The sequence below is a fragment of the Ostrea edulis genome, chromosome 7, assembly GCF_947568905.1.
Source record: "Ostrea edulis chromosome 7, xbOstEdul1.1, whole genome shotgun sequence".
NCBI classification, from domain to species: Eukaryota; Metazoa; Mollusca; class Bivalvia; order Ostreida; family Ostreidae; genus Ostrea; species Ostrea edulis.
The window spans coordinates 16,884,721-16,908,551 of record NC_079170.1 but is presented as its reverse complement, the minus strand read 5'-3'; the positions used below and the strand labels follow the sequence as shown (position 1 = coordinate 16,908,551).

The window sequence follows — 23,831 nt, the reverse complement described above, 5'->3', positions numbered from 1 at the left end:
CATCCGTCAGCACTTTCTATGGTACACAATGATTTAAGGTAGCTCACTACACTAAATCTTATACTCAGTATGACACCACGTCACAAGATGGCGATTTAAGGTAGCTCACTACACTAAAGCTTATACTCTTTATGACACCACGTCACAAGATGGCGATTTGAGGTAGCTCACTACACTAAAGCTTATACTCTTTATGACACCACGTCACAAGATGACGATTTGAGGTAGCTCACTACACTAAAGCTTATACTCTATATGACACCATGTCACAAGATGGCGATTTGAGGTAGCTCACTACACTAAAGCTTATACTCTATATGACACCACGTCACAAGATGGCGATTTAAGGTAGCTCACTACACTAAAGCTTATACTCTGTATGACACCACGTCACAAGGTGGCGATTTAAATGTTTTGTAAAATTATTTGTATCGATCGATTTGTTTGCCTATCATCATACTTAGCTCAATGGTTAAAGCATTGGGCTGGTGAATCGCAGATCGCGATCTCTAGTTCAAATCCCCCACTCTTTTGATCATATGTGTTGAAATATTTTTTTTGAAAATCATGTTTTTATCCAAATTTGTATATCCTTTGCCTTTTTGGCATATATACTTATTGTATATATCATCATATCTTTTATAATTGAATCAATTCATTCGTACTGATTTGAGAAACTATTTCTGGGTGTATAGTGAGCCACCTTAAGTTTCCTTGGGAAGATTTTTAATAAAATTGTTTGTAATAACTAGGGGAAAGTGATTTAGCATTTTAAGCAGAGGATGAATTAAATGCCTGTTGAAAATAGCTGCGATTGTTGTCTTAAATACTATGATCATGTGATAATGTCAGGAATTTCTCTAACATATCATACTTTGTAATTTTCACCCCATAATTTTTGCTGTACCATTATAGTACATGTGCTATTGTCTCTGACCTTCAATGTGCTAATATAGCATAGAATGGTGTGATGACAATAGCAACATGTAGTGCGTTATGATGATTTTGATAATATTATATAATAAGCATTAATATTTTTTCTTTTTACATACATGTATCCTATGGAAACAACATGTAACCATGGTAACCTGGCTACATTACATGATGTTTTTGCACAATCGATGTTACAGTAAAGAAAAATTATGCTTATACATATGTATTTACTTTTTCTCAATAAATGTTTAAATATTTTAGACAGAACAGGTGAGGTTTTGAGCTTATTGACCAGTACTTATAATAACACTACAAGTATACTGTGTGCATGCGTGAGTGTCCAGGTGTCCCCATCTTCTCTATCAGATTAGAGGGTGGATCTCGAGTCATGGATTTCATGCTTTCATTTTTATAGTGGAATAAAGTACACAATATCTCCTAACATAGTTATAAATGGAAAAAAACCTAATAGTAAAATACAGATATTCACGTATAGTATATTTACATAAATAGTTATACCATCGTAATGTTTATATGACAGTAAAAAAAACTGGTGCTGCTTTTATTGTTGTTTTTTTTTCCCTAGATCTACATGTATATAAAGTACTGACCTTTCAAAATGTATACAGTATATTATGAAATTATAGAACTTCTTTTAGGATTTTTATATTCTTTGGGATATTATAAACATGACATGATTGATCACATGAAGCATTAATTGGGTATAATTTCATCACATACAACCACTGATAAAGATCGCTGGTCAGAACTTAGTGGGTTGCAGTCCCCTGAGTGGTGAGAAATGAATGCATTAACCACTATGCAGCACAAACAGCGATTATATTACAAACTATGTCAGGCTTCCAATGTTCATATATTCCCAAAATGTCCTTTATATGAGAAGAACTGGGAGCGAAAGAGAAAGTAAAACAGGGGTTCAATGACATTTTCCCAGTATACAATACAGGGATCAACATTAACAGTTGTCCGATTGCCCGAGGCAAGTGAAAACCCAGTTCGGACAAGTGAAACTCAATACACGCTTGCCCAATGGGGCAAGTGATTTTTTTCAGTAGGAAATGTGATTATTATAATAATTGTGTTAAGCTTGATGAATATCAAATATTTAAAGAAAGTAAAGTCCAACTCCATATATTGTTGTTTTCTTTACCAAATTGTCAGATTATAGCAAAGGCCCATTCTAGTAGATCGTACCAATTGACAGAGAGAGATAATGAGAGTTACTGGTTGACAGGCAATTATTAGAGTCTAAAATATTTCGGACAACTAAGTTTTTCATTCGGACAAGTAAAACTTTGAGTTTACTTGCCCAAAGGGCAAATAGGAAGAAAAGTTGATGTCTATCCCTGCAATATCTGTTCATATTCACTTTAGACTGCATGTGTTTGTTGTAAAACATATATTGCTAGGTAAACTTAGTAACTGAATAAGCAAGTGTTTATTTCCCAGAGTCAGAAGAGTATTGTGAGTGGGTGGCTAATGAGGTGTTCGCTGACAGCAGACGACAAGTATTTGTGACGTCTGTTGAGCTAAATCGACTGAGGGAGAAGATGACATCATTTGCTCTTGAAGTGCTGGATGAAAATGTTTATGAACCTGAAGAAAAGATGGTGGAGAGGCCCTATTCAATTCTGAATGTCCTGAAAAAGAAGTAATATTGTTCTCTTGTATTATATTCAATATATTTACAAATATATATACATGTAGTACCTCATAGGTTAAGAAATTTGTTTGAAGATACAATTGTATAAAAGTTTTGAAATCAATTTCCTATCTATTGTGCTAGCTGACAAAACCTTTATTTTGATTTTACCAAGGAAAATGAAGCAGAAATTAATTTAATTCACAGTCATGCTAAATGTTTGCCTCTGTAAAACAAACAATAAGATCATACATTTTGCACATCACTTATTATAAATCTAAGACCAGGGTAAATTCACCTCAAAAAATCTTTTTTGACAGAAAATCTCTACTTGCATATAATTTTATTGAATATGCAACATGTATAGAATTTAGGCAAAATTGAAATTCTGTCATAAAATCTTCAAACCATTTAAATGAACAGAATATTTCCCACCTTTTCATGACATGCATAAATGTCTCTAACTACAATATATGAATGTAAGTGAACGGAATATATTTCATTTCATATTAAAAGTAATTCTATTACCATTTTCTGATCACATGAAATAGCAGAAAACTAATGACAGCTGGAAGCAATTTCTAAAATGGGCCAGCTCAAATTTGATAATAGCCATATAAGGTCATTTGTAATTGTGGCCTAGCTAAATACATATTTATTTTCCTACCACAGAGAGCAAGTGGAGGCCCGGTATAAATCAATCATGGTCGTCCATGGCGACAGAGGAAGTGGAAAGAGCACCTTGATCAGTAATTGGATCCAAAAATTCAAGGTCGAATACCGTGATGTCAAGGTCATTTGTCAGTATGTGGGCTGTAGTGGAAGATCAGCTGACATTTCTATCTTTCTCAGACACTGTATCAAAGAACTAAGGGAGGAGTATCTCAGGCCAGGTGGGTAGAATTCATTGTTAGTGGAAATCAGTTCTTACATGCATTATGCATTGTGCAATAAATGTTTATGGTTAAAATTTTCATGAAAATGTTTCTGGTAAGAAAACCATTCGAAAAAGTGATATTTGTCTATTAATGTGTAATATGACTTGTTATTTTTCATACCATAGATAAAAGACAAAACGATCTATTTTCATTATATACCTTTTGTGATACCCATTGAACGCTGGGGGTCAAGTGCTCATTTTTCCACGTCGAGCATTAAGTGTGTGGAGGGGGGGGGGGGAATTATGCATTAACTGAATATATATATATATATATATTATAACAAATATTTATAGCTATATACGCATGGGGGAAATTTACACGCTTATTACATGACTGCATAATTACTAATAATGATAATTTCCCCCATGCGTAAATAACCACCTTTACAGTACAGTGTACATGCATGTATTCATTTGTGAATCCCTACACCCTTGGGTATTTTTAAAAATATATATCTCCCCTTATAGATTTGAAATCACAAATTGGAATTCAGAATTGTGAAATGAATAAAACCTATGAGGATAAGACATGTGTGACTTGACCTTTCAGTTGAATGTTCGTCAGAGGGAGGGCTAACGGAGGAAGACCAGCCCTGGACATTCCAGGAGGTGTGTCAGGCTTTTGTTGCCGCCCTGTCTCTGGGCCCAGTCGTCATTGTCATTGATGGGGTGGATGAGATTGGCAACACTCTTGGACTAACCATAAGACAGGTGAGATGGCTAATAATAATGGCACATCCAGAATTGTTTCTACTATATTCAAATTTCACCCAGTTTTAAATTTCCTCTTTTAGATACGTCGGTAAAATTTTCCCTATTTATATTGCAATACATTGTGTATATCCATGTTTACATTTCTTAATATTTATATTTTCAATGTTTATACATTCGATATCTCTACAAAACTGTAACGATAGCCATTTCCTCATGCATGTATTGCAGTTGTAAACAATGCACTTATGAATCTTGATGAATATACACATGTAGTACGTGTACATCTATTCTAATGGCTGGGAATTCCAACAGAAATGAAAATAGAGTGTAAATATAAGAATTAACTTTATTTTTGAAAATACATGAGGGTACGAACTGCAATGCTTCATGCTGGCATTACTTTTGGTGTTAAGGTGCTAACATGCTTCATGAAGATTGAAGCCTCACAGTTTATACTCTCATTTATTTTCAAAAATAAGATGTACTTCTTTTAAAAAGTATATGATCAGCTTCATTATCCAGTGGTTGCAAGTCTTGTGAAAGTCAAAATGATTGCAATTTCTTGGAATTTTAGTACAATTATTTATATATTTAATATGGAAGGATTCCTTTCATGATATTTACACCGTTTTATGCAACATGGGCTCCTGTTTCTAAACTCTTGTATAATATGTTTTAATTTTGGGACAGGTCAAAGAGTTGAAGTGGCTGCCCTTCCCTTTACCCCCCCAGTGTAGAATTATCATCACTTCCTGTCGTTCAGACCTAACGTACCATTCCTTATCATCAAGAAAAGACACAATCTTACACACCGTACCCTCCTTCCACTCTCCCAAAATCCAGAAAGCATTCTTAGAGGACGCCATGTTACAGCATTTTGACCATTTGAATGAAGAAAATGTTCAACAGGTCCACGACATGAAGCTCTCCAGCAAGCCTCTCTTCTTATCCCTGCTGGCTGGTGAGATGTGCTGTTTTAGTGTCTACACTGGGCTGTTTGATTACCTGGAAGAGGTGGGAGAGAAGATTTCTTCCCTGAGGGACTATTGTCTTCGCTGCTTCCAGCGGTGGTCAAGAGAGATGAGCTGGACCAAAGAGAATCTTTATGGAGAGGTGGATGATGACGACCTCCTAGGTAGGATGTCTGGTGTGAAGGACATATTTAATGTAGGGATATAATGCCTTGTTTAACGCTGTACTCAATATAGGATTAAAATGCCTAGTTTAACACTGTACTCAATATACATGTAGGATTATTGAAATGCCTAGTTTAACGCTGTACTCAATATAGGATTAAAATGCCTAGTTTCATCTAGTATTCAGTGTAGAGTCGAAATGCCGAGCTAAATCTCATTGTTGGATTATAATGCCTATATGTTTAACCAGTGGGATAGAGAAGCTTACCAAACTGTAGATATTTCAGGAGAAAATCATTGGACACAACTTCAAATATGATGAAATAATTTAGGTTCATGAAAACTATGATATGCTTGGAAAATAGTTTTTTCCTCTTTCTTGAGAAGTATTGAAATGTGGAGAGGTTATGTTGCATGTGTAACTAAAACTAAATCATTACAGCATCTTTTCCTCATTCAAAATGTAAGAATTTTTATTTTTGATGCAATATTTACAGAATTAGAGGGCTGGATTCCGGATACCTTACGGCTCCTAGCAGTCTCCAGGACTGGACTCTCACAAGGTGAAATTTTTACCCTGTTGAGAGGACTTGGTTACAGAAATTCTAAAGAAGTTCGGAATTTCCAGTGGCTTCAGTTCTGCACATGCTTCAAGGACTGGATCTATGAGCTGCCCAGTGGGCAGGTTCAGTTTGCTCACCAGCATCTGAAAGAAATCGTGGAGTATGTTTTACTACGTAAGTATCATGCTATTTTATAGATATACAAAGATTCATGATTGAAAATTTAAATTTCTAGATTCAATCAAACATGACTTTGTTTAGTTTTGTGTTTTTATTTTAGATTTTGCCCCAGAAATAAAATTGAAATTGTGATCATAGTGTAAAGAATTTTTTGGGTAGGTCTTGTTATTTGGCAAGCACACCCTAATTCCTGAATCATATATCAATGACCATGCTTCCCTGCATGGAGAGAAACCCTGTTTAAGTTAAGAGCTCGGTTTTCTGATTGCATGGGCTACATATTTGTAAAATTGATGAGATGTTGTGAATTTCGTATGCGTAAACAAAATGTAATGCAATAAACGGAAAACATTACTTGCACACTAACTGCATGGACTAGTCGATCATATATATGATTAAAAGCATGTACAGCTTAATTGTTGAGTATAGTGTAATATTTCTTCATTAAAGCTAAATGTTTGTTTTAATGGCATGTTTCTTAGATGAAATTAAGATTTAGAAACCTCTCATTTAAACTCTTTTTATTCAAATGCAATAGATATACATGTATTATAAATTTTCCTCTTTTCAATATGATCTTCAATTTAAACTAAACAGGAATATACAATTCATGCTGTATGAAAATAAGCCTATGTATCTTTGTTTACTTAAATTGCATGATTGTTCATATTTCTGTATACAGAAAATGATATACATTAGATGAAGTAAATATATAGTGGCATGTGCAGTTTACTTTAATATGATCATATTGACTAAAATCTCATCTACTGATGATGAAATATTATTTTAGGAGGTGCCACAAAAAAGGATGTTAGTCCTCGCCGCAAAACGGCAGCGCTCAGTAGGTTTGACCTTTGGCCTTCTGCCCTGGTTATTGTGTGTTGTAATTAATTTTTTTTTTTATTCAAAGCCTAATAATCATTAACTTTTCTTGGTGCAAATACTAAAAAAAAAATTTCCATGGTCCACAGTTTGCATTCCCCAAGTCACCTGTCTACCTGTTTAATTGCAACTGACACAGAATCATATTTATACCTGTACATTTCTCCCTATATAGTTAAAAGTTATCCATTTTTGACCAATATTATATTATTGCTCTACAGCAGTAAGTGTTTTAATACTTGTATGTTGACTATTAACACACATGCATGAAAAAATTGCTTGTTCTAAAATATCGGTGATTATTTCATGTTTGCAAGAATTTTATTCGATAATTTGAAATTTTATGAATAGGTATTGTAATTGTTTTTTTCTGTTAACATGTTGGTGTGATTTTTCATTGAGGTTGTAAAAGAATGTTGAATTAGTAGGTTATAATTAATTCATATTAAAAATGCAATCCGCTTTTAGTATATTTATTTTTTGCAAATTTGCATGTATTAATGCAATGCTTCTAATGAGTATAATTTCAGTTGCAATTAATATGATATGTCTTCCATGTAATAACCACATCATATTTCACAAAACCACAATGTCCATTTCAGACACTGCTTTTCACAGTGAACTTATTCTTATTTATTCTTTATCAGACGTGAATTTCACTGCTTCACTTAATGTTAAATGTTGCATTTTTAAAATATATTATCACTATTTGAATGTGATGTACAGTCTAAATATTTAAAGGGAAAAAAATATGTTACAAAGCTAGAAAAAGTGACAATTGCCAAACAGATTTATAAATGAGATTTATCAAAGATAATGCTAGCATTGTTTGAACAGAAATAAATTTTTTGGAGTAGTTTTCTAGATTGCAGGCAAACATTTTACAGAAAGCAATAATGAAAGGATAAACTTTACAAGGAAAGTCTGCTTCTTTAAATTGTACATAACAAAGCCGTTCCTCATAGAAACTATCATTTGCTATCATTAAGATTCCCTGAAGGCTGGAGGTGGTGCTTGTGAAGTGGTGTCCACTGGAGAGTCTGAAAAAGAGTGGAAGGGTCAAAAGAACCGATTCCACAAACAGGTGGCTAAATACTTCCTCAAACAGCCATTCAATCAACGGGTGCTGGAAGAGTTACCATGGCAACTGCTGATGTCAGGCGACATGGATACTCTCCTTCAAGTCCTTAATGATCCCCTGTAAGTGACAGCAAGATTCAGATATAGTTATATGTACAATCTGTTACCTCACAATAACTTAATGATCCCCTGTAAGTGACAGCGAGATTCAGATATAGTTATATGTACAATCTGTTACCTCACAATAACTTAATGACCCCCTGTAAGTGACAGCGAGATTCAGACACAGTTATATGTACAATCTGTTACCTCGCAATAACTCCACAAAAAATGGGGGTATCTGTCAAGTCTCTGATGCAGTCTATGGAACAAACACCAATTGTCCATCTGATTTAGTTTGTTTTGCGTTGGACTATAGAATGATGTTCTGTCATTGGATAAAACGCATCACATGATGGCCGTCTATATTTCTTTAGAAGACAAGTCGCAAAATTTAGACGGCAAGATGGTGTCCAGAATATCTTTTTAATTGTATTTCTTTCTTAATATACATATTTACTTATAAAACATTGGTCCTTCACAAAGTGAAACAATTATTAGGTTTGTTACTGACTGTCTACAGAAGTTTGTCAGGTTGTTGAAGTCCACAGAAGGTGGTGTGAAATTTGTCTGGTTGTTGAAGTCCACTGAAGGTGGTGTGAAATTTGTCTGGTTGTTGAAGTCTACAGAAGGCGATGTAAAATTTGTCAGATTGTTAAAGTCCACAGAAGGCGATGTAAAATTTGTCAGATTGTTAAAGTCCACAGAAGGTGATGTAAAATTTGTCTGGTTGTTGAAGTCCACAGAAGGTGACGTGAAATTTGTCAGGTTGTTGAAGTCCACAGAAGGTGATGTGAAATTTGTCAGGTTGTTGAAGTCCACAGAAGGTGATGTGAAATTTGTCAGGTTGTTGAAGTCCACAGAAGGTGATGTGAAATTTGTCTGGTTGTTGAAGTCCACAGAAGGTGATGTGAAATTTGTCAGGTTGTTGAAGTCCACAGAAGGTGATATGAAATTTGTCTGGTTTTTGAAGTCCAATGAAGACTTGACCTTTCCTCACCTTCTATGGACTTTAAGAACCCGAAATATTTATGTAGACAGTCAGTAAGAAACTTAATAAAAAATGGTATGCTAAAATCTCTGTATTTATTATCAGCTTCAACATTTAGGATGTGTGAAGTCATAAAAATGTTGTACATCTATATCATTCCGTGATGTTTTCGGTGAAAGTGATTATTACATGTATGTACCAGCATTTCTAATTGCATTTACAATTTGGTTTTAAATCTTTTTCAAATTCTGACTGCAACAGGATGATAGAAGGGTTTCTGGACGAGAAGAAGCAAAACCCCTCCAACAGACTGGACCTAGCCTTCTTCTGGTCTCTGGTGAAAGAGGACGGAAAAGATGTTTGTACTATGTACCAGAAACTCCTGATCAGACTGGGTATAATGGAGGAGGAGAGGGAGGAGGTCCAACTCTATCAGGTGAGGGAGGGGTATTTCATATCAATAAACGATAAGATGGAGGTTCAACCCTATCAGGTGTGGGAGTGATATTTCATATCGATAAATGATAAGATGCAGGTCCAACATGATCACGTGAGGAAGGGATATTTCATATGTTTGTAAACAGTTTTATTTCTGCTACAGTAATAATTTTCGCTTTTATCACTGTATAGGCCAAATCCATGAAAATATGAATTGCAGTTTTATGTGTACTGTACTTGTAACTGAGCCATTACATTTATATAGAATCAAATCTTACTTAAGAAATGTGAATTAAAACTGTTACAGATTTAAACAAGAAATTATGAAAATAACTGGGAGTGAATTTAAAGTGGTACAATATATGTTCAGCGAAATGTGAACATATTTTTGAATTTAATACATGTACATGTGTATATGTTAAGTGAAATGTGAACATATTTTTGAATTTAATACATGTACATGTGTATATGTTCAGTGAAATGTGAACATATTTTTGAATTTAATACATGTACATCTGTATATGTTCAGTGAAATGTGAACATATTTTTGAATTTGATACATGTATGTGTGTATATGTTAAGTGAAATGTGAACATATTTTTGAATTTGATACATGTATGTGTGTATACTGGCATGTTTACAGTCTTTGGTTGATTCTTAGATAATTAATAAAAAAAAATGACGCCTCGTTACAGTATGAAAATAGGTACATTTTAGGAAAAATAATCTAAATCTAATTCTGTCTCGTCTCGCATGTAATTTTGTTTAATCATTTGTTTTTCTTCATGCAATTACACCATGTCCATTATAACTTGCCAGAAAAATTAGAGAAAAATAAGTATATGTTTCATATAGTCTATTTTAAAAAGTCTGATATGTCATAAATACTGTATAAAAAGAGTTTTTAGCATGGATTTAATTTTTGCATTATTAGTGACAGTGTTGAGGTCACTACAGGGCCGTAAATTAACCTTCAATTTGGAGGAGGCAGGAAATTAGGCGGGGGTCTGGGGGCCGCCCAGGCCCCCAGATGCTGAGCACATTTTGTGCACACTGAACACGTTTCGTGCAAAATCCTTGATTCTAGGGCCTTCTAAGATGTTACTTGACTAACTCATTCTAAAAGAAAGATTTGGAATGCTTTTTAAGGGAGGTATCATGTTCCTAGTTATTGGAAACAACATAAATTCTAATGAACTTTAAATTTTAATTTTTTTTTGGCTCAAAAGTTGGAGGAGGCAGCTGCCTCCTCCGCCTCCATGTAATTTACGGCCCTGCACTAGAATTGAATATTGCTAACATTGATTCCATATTGGAGGTAATAGTTATCTTTCTTGGAATTATAAAGTCGCTAAAATTAGCTCTCGCTAAATATATATATATATATATACCCATAACTCATGGACAAATTGCTAAATTTGTGTCTCGCTAAAAATACCACTTATACTGTATATACATGTACATTTAGAATGGAGAGGATCTGGAACTCGACAGTGTCACAAGTGAAATTTCATCACATGAAGATGAGACAACGTCCTCCAAGGAAAACATCCACATGTCCGTACCTCTGATTGTAACATACCCGCCCACCAGGGAGCTGTCTGCCGTGACGGAGGAGTCCATCACTAGCAGTTTGGGGGTCAGGACACCACATCACTACAGACTGGGGGAGACGATAGATGAACTGAAGGAGGATCTGGTAGATGAACAGAAAGAGGATCTGGTAGATGAACAGAAGGTTAGGCTCAAATCTCAAAATATTGTAAAGATACCATCAATATTAGCATGTTGTGTCGTTACGGGATTACGATTTTGATGATCATGCATATTGTGAAAAATTGAGTTGTAAATGAACAAACTGTTAGAGCATTGAATCTGTTTTGGTTTTGTTTATAGTGTTATGTTTTCTGTATGCAGGAGAGTGAGAGAAGTAAAGCGACAGATTCTAAAAATGGTGCTATCTTTTTGACTGAGACAAAGGCAGAAACACCAGGTAAAGGTCACATTTTTTAATTTGTAGGAAAGTACAGAAAAGGAATGATAAATCATTGTATTTAGAATACTTTTTTTATTGCAAAATCACAAATTGTGAATTACAAATACTGTCATGGTATAAGAGGGGGGTGCGTGTTTGTTTCAAATTGTAAGAAAGTACAAAAAAGAATGATAAATCATTGTATTTAATACTTTGCTATTACAAAATCACAAATTTCCATGGATTACAAATACTGTCATGGTATAAGAGGGGGGTGCGTGTTTGTTGGATCATTGGTTTTATGGTTGAATTGTTATATAGACATTATTAGTACTGTGCAATTAATTTGTGTTCAGTATTTGAACTCATTTGTGGGTAAAATTTATAGAAAATCTGCATTGTATAAGATTTCACAAGTTTGAATATTGATTTATTTTGTCTCTGAATTCAGAGTTAAATTGAATTCATAAGTCAGTGAAACTGAAATATTTTCTCTTTCTTAGGTGCAGATTCCCCTTTGCTCTATCAAACTCATGAAATATGCAACACAATTAAAATTGCCTGGCTGGTTGCAAATTTCCTCAAAGATCTGGGTCATATGGATGTCACTGAGAAAATACTGACAGCCCTGAACAAGAAGCTTGTTAAGGTAAAACCATTAACACAAAATGCATGTGTATACGTGTAATATAAAAACAAGATTTACAGACACATTGGATATTCTACTACATGTATTAAGAAGTGTTTAATGAAAATGGCATGTTCTTACTGTATACAAAATAAATTTTATATTTGAATACATGTAATTTTTCAAAAGTATTAATTTGTAAAGTTCTTTCTTTCACATCAATTACCTGCAATCTAAAGTTATTTGCAGTTAACAATGCCTACTTTTATGGTTAGATGTAGACATAATCTTTTTTTTATGAAGACTACTGTTAACATGAAGACATAACCCTTTTCTGTTAAGAAAAGAATTTGTATTTTGTATATGTTTGTGAAAAAAATGATAAATAAAAAAAAACACAACTTTGTTGTATAACTTTATGAACTAAATGGGCAAAAAAATGGATTTATAATTTCTTTGTGGAGGACTTTTAGATCACAGCAATAATTCTCCCTCCATCTAAAACATTTAAATAAAATTGATGATGGATTTCTGAAGACAACATGCAAGTGCCATTAGAGAGAGAGAGAGAGAGAGATTGTTTGTTAGAATAATTCAAGTTACATCTAAACAACAACTTTTGAATTTCAGGACTGTCAAGTAAGCATTTAGTGTTAGGAGAATGTGCCTGCATGACACGATTCCCACGCTTTTATTTGTCTCATATACAGGAGTACATCTTATAAACACAACATGCTTATGCTTACAGATCATCAGACAATGTACCTTAGTTTTGCTACAAGTGGAAAAAAATAAAACTCAAGCAAAATTATGTGCGGGTTTCGGGAAAGCATTTTAAAATATATATATATGTATTATAGCAAAGAATTTTGAAAATATCACTATGTATAGTTTTGTTTGTAGCGGAAATCTCATGCTATCACATTCATGTTTACCCCATGGGCACTTTATTTTCTGATATACCTTTAGTACCCAGCGCCTGCAGTCATAAAATATGTTGACACGTATTCAGATTATTGTATCAGTATTATCTGCACAAAACTTGAATTTGTGATTGCCAGTGAAATTTTGAAAGACAACTTGGGTTACAAAAAAATGTATATGTGTACCTGCCATATAATTTCTGCAATTTTCTTCTGAAAACTGCGAAATGAATTTTGTTCTCGTGCAAGAAATCAGCTGTGTTTACTCAGATTGTTCACATGACTGTTGAAAATATTTGCCTAGTTGTGAAATTCAATTATACTAATCATTGCAAAAAAAGTAATCTCACCGATGTTAGATAATTTAAGTTAGTGACATCTTATAAGAATATTAGTTCATCCCTTTTATCAGATCATGATGTAAAGGTGATACAGAGAGATAAACAGATTTGCATTCATTTGTATGATACAGAGTTATCCCCTTGAACACGATGACATGCTGATTCACGCCCGAGTCCAGGAATCCCTAGGGAAGTACTGCCAACACAGAGGGGAGTTAGATCTCTCCCAGAAATATTTCACCAAATCTCTCCGCATCGTCACCGATCTTGAAGACTTAGACGAAGAATCAACGCTCAATTTCACTGAATTGGAGAATCTGAAAGGTAGAATGCTTTGCAATTTGCATACGCATGTACATACTATTTTATACAAGTATGTCATTGAGTAGTTTTGTTTTCAGAAATTTCATGATAATAATGTTGATAAAGATAATGCGAAGTTGTAGAATTTTTCCATATTTTTTTTCAAAGAATTCCTTATTCTGTACAACACCTTTTTATCATTTCAGTTTTTAGCTCACCTGAGCTAAATGCTCAAGTGAACTATTCTGATCACCCGTATTCTGGCGTCCGTCCGTCTGTCCGTCCGTCCGTCCGTCTGTAAACTTTTAACATTTTTTACTTCTTCTCCAAAACCACTGGGCCAATTTCAACCAAAGTTGGCACAAAGCATCCTTAGGTAAAGGGAATTCTTAATTGTTAAAATAAAGGGCCAGGCCACCTTCCAAGGGGAGATAATCAAGAAAAGGTAAAAATAGAGTAGGGTCATTAAAAAATATTCTTTAGAACCACTGGGCCAGAAAAGATGAAATTTATAGATAAGCTTTATTAGGTAGTGCAGATTCTAAATTGTTCAAATCATGGCCCCCGGGGGTCGGATGGGGCCACAATAGGGGATCAAAATTTTACATACAAATATATAGGAATTTTTTAAAAAAATCTTCTTCCCAAAAACCACTGAGCCAGAAAAGCTGAGATTTATATGAAAGCTTTTTGATATAATGCAGATTCAGGTTTATTAAAATCATGGCCCCCTGGGTTAGCATGGGGCCACAATAGGGGATCAAAGTTTTACATACAAATATATAGGGAAAATCTTTAAAAATCTTCTTCTCAAGAACCATTGGGCCAAAGAAGTTCACATTTACATGAAAGCTTTCTGACATAGTGTAGATTCAAGTTTGCAAAAACCATGGCCTCCAGGGGAAGGTTTGGGGCCATAATAGGGACTACAGTTTTACATGCAAATATATATGGCAAGTCTTCTGATATGGACCAAAGTGACTCAGGTGAGTGATGTGGCCCATGGGCCTCTTGTTCTTAATATTGTGACTTAAGTTATAATCAAACTCAGAAAAAAATGCTTTACAACAAATATATACATGTATTTAAATCATGGATCATGGAGGTTATTATAGGGAAACTTCTGTCTCACCTTGGTAACCTCCGAATGAATGAGGGCTTGATAGAGAGTGCTGAGGATTTACTGATGGAGGCGCGGAATGCAGTGGAAAACAGTGGCAACCTTACAGCCAAAGCCACTATCATGTACAACTTAGGACTTCTGAGGTAATATACACTACTATATGTACAACCTAGGACATCTGGTTTTGACTATGCATTACTCCATTTACCCACACAAGATAGATAGAGGAGTTATAGAAAGTGTGACTGATTAACAGCTAATGCTTACGTGTAAGCACCTGATCCCACTTCTGGTGTTTCCAGAGTCTGTGTTGGCTCTGCTCTCAGTTCTGTTTTCTTTATAGGATTTATTAGATTGATCACTATTTGTTATTTCCACCTTTTTCATGAATTAAAAATCACAAGCCTATACTAAGACTATGAATTGTATTTAGTACTAGGTATTTGATTTTCAATTTATGGGATTTTTTTTTTTAATCAAGCACCTGTTGATTGAATACATATATCCTATACCTTCAGAATGCAACAACAGGACTTTATCTTAGCGGAATCTAGTTTACGTCAGGCTTTAAACATCAGGGAACAATGGTTTGGAAAGTCTCACCCTCTTGTTGCAGAAGTTCTGTGTGCACTAGCAGAATTAATGGGTAATCCTGACAACTATCGCGGGTAAGATTTACAGACTTGAAACATGTACATGCATTGGTATAGCTTTAATTTACCATTTTTTATGTTGTAATAAAGAATGTGATATTAAAAGAAGGTGAACACATTAGATATTGATTGTTGAAATTGAATACTGTGAAGCACATTTATTTTTTAAAAAGATGTGAATTGAAATGTAGGTTTGACAGAGTACGATCGGAGAGTGTGTACAGAAAAGTGCTGAAGATTCGAGAGGAATTTCTTGGAATTGACCATCTGGCTGTGGGGGACACCCTGTTACAGCTAGGTAAAACACATATTTATGTCACTTCCGTGTGTGTTGATATTCAAAATGGACTATACTGTAGATTCCTAAATATATGCAAGAAGTTTATTATCGCGTAATTCACATAATTTTGCAAAAGGCATCACTCGCAAAATTAGATTACTCGCTTTTGATTTTCTGTTGCAAAAATACATGCAAGAACTTTTGATTTACAGACGACACGGGAATTCATGTTCACGCGATATGATGTATACGAGTAATTTCGCCATATCAAATACTCACGTAGACGATTTATTTTTTGCTCACCTGAGCTATAACCTCAATTAAGCTTTTCTGATTACTCATTCATAGTTTATCTGTCCATCTGTAAATTTTACACATTTTCAACTTCTTCTCCAATGGGCCAATTTTAATTATACTCCGCACAGGATATCCATGGATACAGAGGATTCAAAATTGTTAAAATGAGGCCTCCTTCCAAGGGGAGATAGTCAAGAAAAGATAAAAATAAAATATGGTGGGATCATTTTAAAAAAATTCTTTTCTAAACCACTGGGCTAGAAAAGATGAAATTCATGTGAAATCTTCCTAACATAGAGTAAAACCTGATGAACATGTGTAGATTCTAATTGTTCAAATTATGGCTGCATCCATTTTTATGGTCATATATTTGAAAGACCCATGATTCTCACTTCTAAATGCCGACAGTTTTGCGAAGGAGCAATCACTACTTATGTTAGCATCTTGCATTTGAGCATGAATGGGGTTCGAAATGAAGACTTCCTGGTTACAATGAATATGTGGAAATGACTTTTGATACACATCTTCTCAAGAACAACAAAGCTATGATTAGTCATATTGATATGCAAACATTCTCTAATACTGTAAATTCCAGTTCATTCAAATGATGATTTTCTTGGAGGGTAGGGTGGGGTCACAATTTTACATGACAATATGTAAGATTTTATTAAAATTCTTCTCGACCAGAACAGAAAGGCAAGAATTAGTCATATTCCTCAGTAGTGCAGATTCAAGGTTGTACAAATCCTGGTCCCAAGGGGTAAGTTTGAGCCATGATATAGATTAAAAGTTTTACGTGAGAATGTAATGGGAGAAAATTTGAAAATCTTTTCTAAAACAACAGAGCCATGGTTAGTATGGAGTCATCTTTAGGTAGTGCAAATTCAAGTTTGTCTGAATCATGGTCCCAGGAGGTAAAAAGAAATCTTCAAAAACAGTCTCAAGAACCATCATCCATGATTTGTCATATTGATATGCAAAGCATTCCAATGTAGTGTGAATTTCAAATTTGATCTAATCATGACTCCTAGGTCTAGAATGGGGCTGAAATAGGAATTCAAAGTTTTATGAGAGAATATGTTGTGAATTTATCAAAAATATTCATTTCAAGAGTAACAGAGACACAGTACATCATGTTAATATGCAAACATTGTATGAATCCAAGTTTTGTTATGGACCCAGGAGTTAGGTTGGGGCTGAAATCGGGGGTCAAATTTTACATGAGTGTAAGGGGAAAAAATCTTCTCCAGACCAACAAGGCCATGTTCATGATATTGATATTGAGACATCCCTTTGTTGTGTTGCTTCAAGCTTGGTTAAGTCATGACCTCAAGGGGCTAAAGTAAAGGCATGATATGGAATAAAACTTTCATGGGAATAATATTGTAAAAAATCTTTAAAATTTCAGTAGGGCCATGGTGATTCAAGTGAGCATTGTGGCCCAGGGGCCTCTTGTTTAACTAACCGGTACCATTTTGATGCATACATAATTAAACAAATGATGATGCAATATATTTTCAGTTTTTCACAATAGCTTTTGTAAATGAAGGCGTTTTATTCTTAAGGACCATTTAAACATTGAAGCAAAACCAAATGAACTGTGAAAGTCAGTACAATAGATGTGAACCTATATCATATAACATTAAATACCATTCAAAGCTAAACTTCATCTAAAATTCTGATCATGAATACTTTGTGTGATAGTTAGTATAAAATACCACAGTGCTGAAATGACCAAATTAATTTCAGGGAAGTTATTACAAGATGAAATAAATTATGGAGCCAAGTGCGAGGCCGTGCAGTTGCTGCGAAGAGCTCTAGATATTAGGACAACAAAGCTCGGTAAGACGTTTGTATTTTTTATCTGTATGCATGCAAGAACATGTACTTGTATGTAATGATAAGCATGCATTTACGGTATGCATTCATTGTATTTAATGCTCAATGGCAGCTCAGCAAAAAAAAATGGGAGAGACGTATTCAACTAGTGTAAACTTCAGATGAAGTGAATAATAACACAGCACTTAGGTGGTATCCAGTAGATATATAGCCATTGGTCAATGTCTTTGAATAAATAATGAATATGGTTTTCTTTAGGAATATAGGATAGAAGTATTCCACAGATTTAGCCATTGGTCAATGTCTTGGAATGATTAGCATATAAGGTTTTCTTTAGGTACATGTACATAAGATAGAAGTTTAAGGTACCGGATAGAAGTTTAAGGTACCGGATAAAAGTCTAAGGTACCGGATAGAAGTTTAAGGTACCAGATAAAAGTCTAAGGTACCGGATAGAAGTTTAAGGTACCGGATAAAAGTCTAAGGTACCGGATAGAAGTTCAAGGTACCAGCTAGAAGATTAAGGTACCCGATACAAGTTTAAGGTACCGGATACAAGTTTAAGATATAAGTTTAAGGTACTGGATACAAGTTTAAGGTACTGGCCTCTTGGAAAACTTAACGCTGTGCTGTCTTGACACATAAAGTTACAATTTTGGTATTTTCTAAAAATGCTTCTTATGAAAACTTCAAAATTGAAAAGTTCACACTGTTGATTGCTTAAAGAATAGATGTTTTGGTTGTTTGTATATATGGGAATATGTTTATGGAATCATTTTTACAATCAACGAAATCGAATAGCAACAATAACCACACGCTTCCATCTTTTTATATTCCCATGATACAAACACACATATCTTTTTATTCCATATTTGTTATAATTATACAGTTGTACATGTATATTTATGTGGTTTTTTGTTGGTTTTTTTTTTGTTTTTTTGTTTGTTTTTTTGTTTGTTTTGTTTTTTTTTGTTGTTTTTTTTTTTTTGCAAGAAATAAACTGCATTGCAACAGCGATAGCAAATAAAATGATAAAAGATAATCAAGAAATAAATTTCATGTAAGGCTTAAAGCGTCGCAGTTCGTGCACTCGTGTATTTTTCAGAAATGAAATTTACATTCTACTTTCACTTCTGTCAAAATCCCCAGTCGTTGAAATAAACGTACTATATTTTTCAAGATTCCTACACGCATTGTTCACAACTACGTCGCATTCACGAATAAATGGTTGTCAGTACAAACTGGTAACGGTATCAAAGGCAGAAACACCGGAAGTGTATAAATACTCTGTGATTTCATTGTAAGGAATTGTTACTTTGTAGGCACATGTATCATTTACCACATTACTAATAATGAAGGACGTTCTGTTGAGGTTTAATGCAATGGAACGTGAAAATGAGACAGAAATTGATTTCATTGCCCATTTCATTACTATTTAAGGAGCACTGGGACTTTTAACATCATTGTTTCCACGTATTATACAAGTCTAAGGTTCTCAGACTCTCAGTTTCACCTCGTAATTTTATGGATACAATCACTCAAATTGTCCTAATTGTCAGAGTTCATTGCACTGCTAACTATGGAACCGTATGACATTTCATGTTATTACTCCACAGCCTTTGCCCAGTTCCTATAAATTTTGAATTTAAGATTGCATGAGATGTATTTGAGAATCGATACGTTAATATTGAACATGTCTGTTCTTTTAATTGCTTCGGGAACGCAAATTACCAACGTATCTCATTAATGATAAAATACGTTTGGGTTTCTGTTTTGTTAATACTGATTTCACTACAATGCTGGGAACAAACAAAAGCTAAATTGATGAAAATCTGCCATATTCGGCTTTGTATAATATCAATATTTATTGGACCTATCCATAAATTTTCTAAACAAAGGCAGCGATACAAAGAAAAGGATTTAAATGCAGTGCAATTTTACATTGATTCCTCCGATACCGGGGTATTGGGAAAGGGTGAAATTCCTCGTTATTGTTCCGTTGTGAAAGTCTACTTTTTTAAAAGTCTGCGCTAAACAGCGATGCTCATTTATATAAGTCTTATGGGAGAGTAGAAAACACGATGTGACAGCACCTATCTCCCGTTGTTAAAAAGAAATCCCGAGTTTTAAATTTTTATTGGGCTGTCAATGGTTCCTTGGTTTATGCCCAGCTTGGTGAGTGCGAAAGTGATTGAGAATAGTATTAGTTGGCACTTTTAGTATTGTGAAGGAAATACTTGCAAATACAATGCCTAGAGCATTGTTTTGAACAAGATTAATCTTTGGTTGGAAGATTTGAGTCATTGATTGACAGAGTAAAGTTTTAAGAAAGTACTTCAGCAATACTTGCGCACAACTAGTGACCCGAAGGTTAGAATTAACCGTGTGTTGACTGAGATTTAATGCACGAAGAGCGAGGATAATGCCACGATTACTGCAGCACGTCGGGGGATTAATGGATAATCCTTCTACTCTGACATCATAAACTGCGATCGATCAGCAAACGTGTTTTACGACCAGGATATATTTTCCCCCGGTATTAACAATATTCGACTTTATTCATGAATTTGTTTTCTTTGGGACCTAATACATCCGACAAAACGAAAATATGACTCTGAAACGAGTTCGAATTGCGGAGCCTGGCCAATACATCTCAACCGGAATAAAATCCTGTATAAAATTCAATCTCGAGGATAAACAAGAAAAGCTAATCGAGAAACATCCTGTCTCATGTTTGAAGATTTCAAAGAGACCTGATACAGAACGGGAAAATGTCTGCGAGGACACAGAACGAAAAAATGTCTGCAAGGACACCGAACGGAAAAATGTCTGCGAGGACACCGAACGGAATAACGCAAATAATTGTGGTATGTAATTGGGAGATAAATGACAGATTGCTTTTATTCACATGGTAATGTAATTCTCCATACAGCAGTATAGTTTTAGGAGTGAGTTTTATCAGCATCTGCATCAAACAGCGGTATCTAGAGGTCCACACGAGCGCAAATTATGATAAAATCATACCGTAAAGATAGCGCACAAAATAGCGTAGATAAGTTTGGTGATTTTATCATTTTGTCATGTTTAAAAGTCTTATCCGAAATTTGAATTTAATGAATGACAAAATTGCTTTAGATAAAATTTGAATACATTGTGTTCAAGGCAAAATCTAAAAATTACAATGGAAATTGCACGGATCAATTTTACGTTGGGTGATTAGGTATTGTTAAAGCTTTGTGTAGGAAAAAAGTTGACTTCAAAATAAAGCCATGGACACTTAAATTCATAAACGGCAATGGGAGCACGTGTACATTGATGTATAATGCAGGAAACATGAAATTCACAGAACGTCCACGTGTTGTTGCAGTCTTAATTTGAATGTGGGGGTCTTTCGTTATCAGAAGTTCTACGATAGAAGTGTTCAAAAGAGACTTTTATAAGATTTAGTTTGAACATATTCGCGTGTTTGTGAATATTTTATCATTTGTATGCTATTGGCGATACATTAAGTGGTGACAAATGCCGATGGCTCTTTAGACATGATTTATGGGTTTAGGTTGTTTATTGAGCACTGCACCGGCTCTTTGGGAATCGTGGGACTTTTTTTTTCGCTTGTGCAAACTGAAATCCCTTACCAAGCAAAAGTGAAAATGAATTCAGTCTTTCTTCTCTTTGAGGATATACAGTATTTATGGGCTGGCGGTCTCTGTTACTTTTATGTGCATGTTATAAGCTACATAGTAGCATTGTCGTTAGTACGGCACCTGTATAGTACTTTAAGTGTCTTCCAAGACCTGGATAAAATTCGGAGACGTAGGTGTACATGCACGAGTTCAATATCAAACACTATAAAATGAACTTCAGTAACTAAAACGAATTCAAACAGATCTCCCTAAAATCAACATAGGTTGGCATACAAATATATAATTCATATTAAATCAAACAGTGTCGATAATTATGTGTATTTAGAACTTTTTATGAACTGGACAATGTCCATTAAAGGGACTGGCATTTCTTCCCAGACAAACATTCCCTGTCTCCATGTTTGCATAGAGGAATGAAAGAGAAATAGTGTGTAACTTGTTCAATGATTATGAAAGATGCATTTTGTATAATTTGTTCAATGGGTACGTGTGAACCTCATGGGCGTTTTAGGTAACCGTTATATCGGGTTCATGTGAATCTCATGAGCGTTTTTAGGGATATCGTTATATTAAGAATCGTTGTTTTTCCTGGGGAATGGTCATATGTTTGTCTGACTGAGTCATGAGCAAATTTATTTTTTAATCGCTTCTTGTTCAGTAGTTATATGACGTGTCATATTTTAAGAAATCATATCGATATAAAATACCCCCCCCCCCCCCCTCCACGAGTTCTGAGTAGTAAGTCGTATTTTAATGTAGCATATCAGGAATTTTTGTTTAATATTTGTGAATCAATATCTTCAACGACGACTTGAAACGCTGAAAGAACTATGCCTGAAATTGTATGTACAGATCAACACGTGCACGTTAAATTGTATATACAGATCCACACGTGCACGTTAAATTGTAATAATGTCATAGCTGTGGATGGAGCTTTCATTTACCTGAGTCACCTTAAATGACAAGTCTGCAGTTCACAAGTCTACCCCCCCCCCCCTTAAACGACAAGTCTACAGTTCACAAGTCTACAACCCCCCCCCCCCCCCCCCCCCCTTATTGATGTGGAAAACACCATCACCGTAGATTTCCAGAAAATATTTGAATTACATATCGCCATACTCTTTGCCAAACCAGTGTCTTTTTCTCTTTAAAATCTTTATTTTGCCATTTAAAGAGTAAAATTGTCAGTCACGTAAATAGAGGGGAAGGAGGGTGGGGGTGCAAGGTGTACATCAGGTGTTAATGAAATGTACGTCTTAATTATATCAAATCAGTATCACAAGCGTGAAACTTCTGATGGAATATACTTTTTATTCACTTTTGAATCATTGACTACGTGTCGATCAGTTTACATTACATCCCAGTTCTCATCAGAGTTCATCCTGTTCTCATTTGCAGTTGTCTGTTTATTGTTTTTCCCTACTAAAAGTTAATCTGCTTGTAGAATTATCATTATAAACGTAAAGTACAGCTGAAGCTAACCCCACCCACCCCCTTACATTTTGACAAAAGGGGCTTTAAAAAAAAGTATTTTCAAATAAATTGAAGAAAGCATACTTTATTTTATCATGGATGTATATTGAATTGCTGTTTTAAAATTTAGAAATTCATTTCAAAATTAAGGATTATCTCCCTCACGCATAGCTCTTATCTCTGGCACACTGTTTACCCTATAATAGCTCTAAAACGTCATTGTTATTTCGGATTTCAAACATTTCGGTTGAGCATCACTGAAGAGACATTCTTTGTCGAAATGTGCATCTGGTGCATCAAAATTGGTACCATATAAGTTTTACATCATAGATTTTATAGAACCTGTTAAAACTCAGCATAAATAGCATGACAAAATATGATTGATTGGTCTGTTTATGTGAAGCTTAGGACTGCAACGATATGCACGCCCCCAGTGCAACTTTTGATGTAAGAATAAAAAAAGACTATTTCAAAAATAACACACCTTGTAAGATTTATGCAATTCTGTGTTGCACGTGTCATTTGACGTGGTACATGTATGGATAACTACCTTAATTTTTTGATGATGTGCTACTACTATTCAAAGACATGTATATCTTGAATTCTGGTGGGTTTTTTTTTTAATCGTTATTATTCAGTAAGGTTATTTATTCGTTAAGGTTCTTCAGTAGCAGGGCTATACAGGGCACTTACCTGGTATTATGTAATTATCACACCAAGTGCACGTATGTTG

General features: G+C 34.6%; 1 protein-coding gene across 3 annotated transcripts in view; it reads left to right on the top strand.

The window, feature by feature from the left end:
- LOC125655060 (TPR repeat-containing protein DDB_G0287407-like) overlaps positions 1-23,831 on the top strand; it is a 36,212-nt gene that overhangs the window by 7,051 nt on the left and 5,330 nt on the right. Inside the window, exons 3-19 of one of the 3 annotated variants that reach the window (XM_048885212.2) lie at positions 2,404-2,605; positions 3,269-3,489; positions 4,087-4,247; positions 4,941-5,385; positions 5,884-6,123; positions 6,920-6,970; positions 8,001-8,211; positions 9,443-9,602; positions 9,660-9,674; positions 11,088-11,357; positions 11,537-11,612; positions 12,098-12,243; positions 13,618-13,810; positions 14,905-15,055; positions 15,431-15,580; positions 15,757-15,863; positions 17,892-17,984. In XM_048885212.2, coding sequence (XP_048741169.2) covers positions 2,404-2,605; positions 3,269-3,489; positions 4,087-4,247; positions 4,941-5,385; positions 5,884-6,123; positions 6,920-6,970; positions 8,001-8,211; positions 9,443-9,602; positions 9,660-9,674; positions 11,088-11,357; positions 11,537-11,612; positions 12,098-12,243; positions 13,618-13,810; positions 14,905-15,055; positions 15,431-15,580; positions 15,757-15,863; positions 17,892-17,984 — 2,892 coding nt within the window. Of the gene's footprint in view, positions 1-2,403; positions 2,606-3,268; positions 3,490-4,086; positions 4,248-4,940; positions 5,386-5,883; positions 6,124-6,919; positions 6,971-8,000; positions 8,212-9,442; positions 9,618-9,659; positions 9,675-11,087; positions 11,358-11,536; positions 11,613-12,097; positions 12,244-13,617; positions 13,811-14,904; positions 15,056-15,430; positions 15,581-15,756; positions 15,864-17,891; positions 17,985-23,831 lie in introns of all 3 variants that reach the window. The other 2 variants (XM_048885210.2, XM_048885213.2) reach the window with 2 other exon arrangements.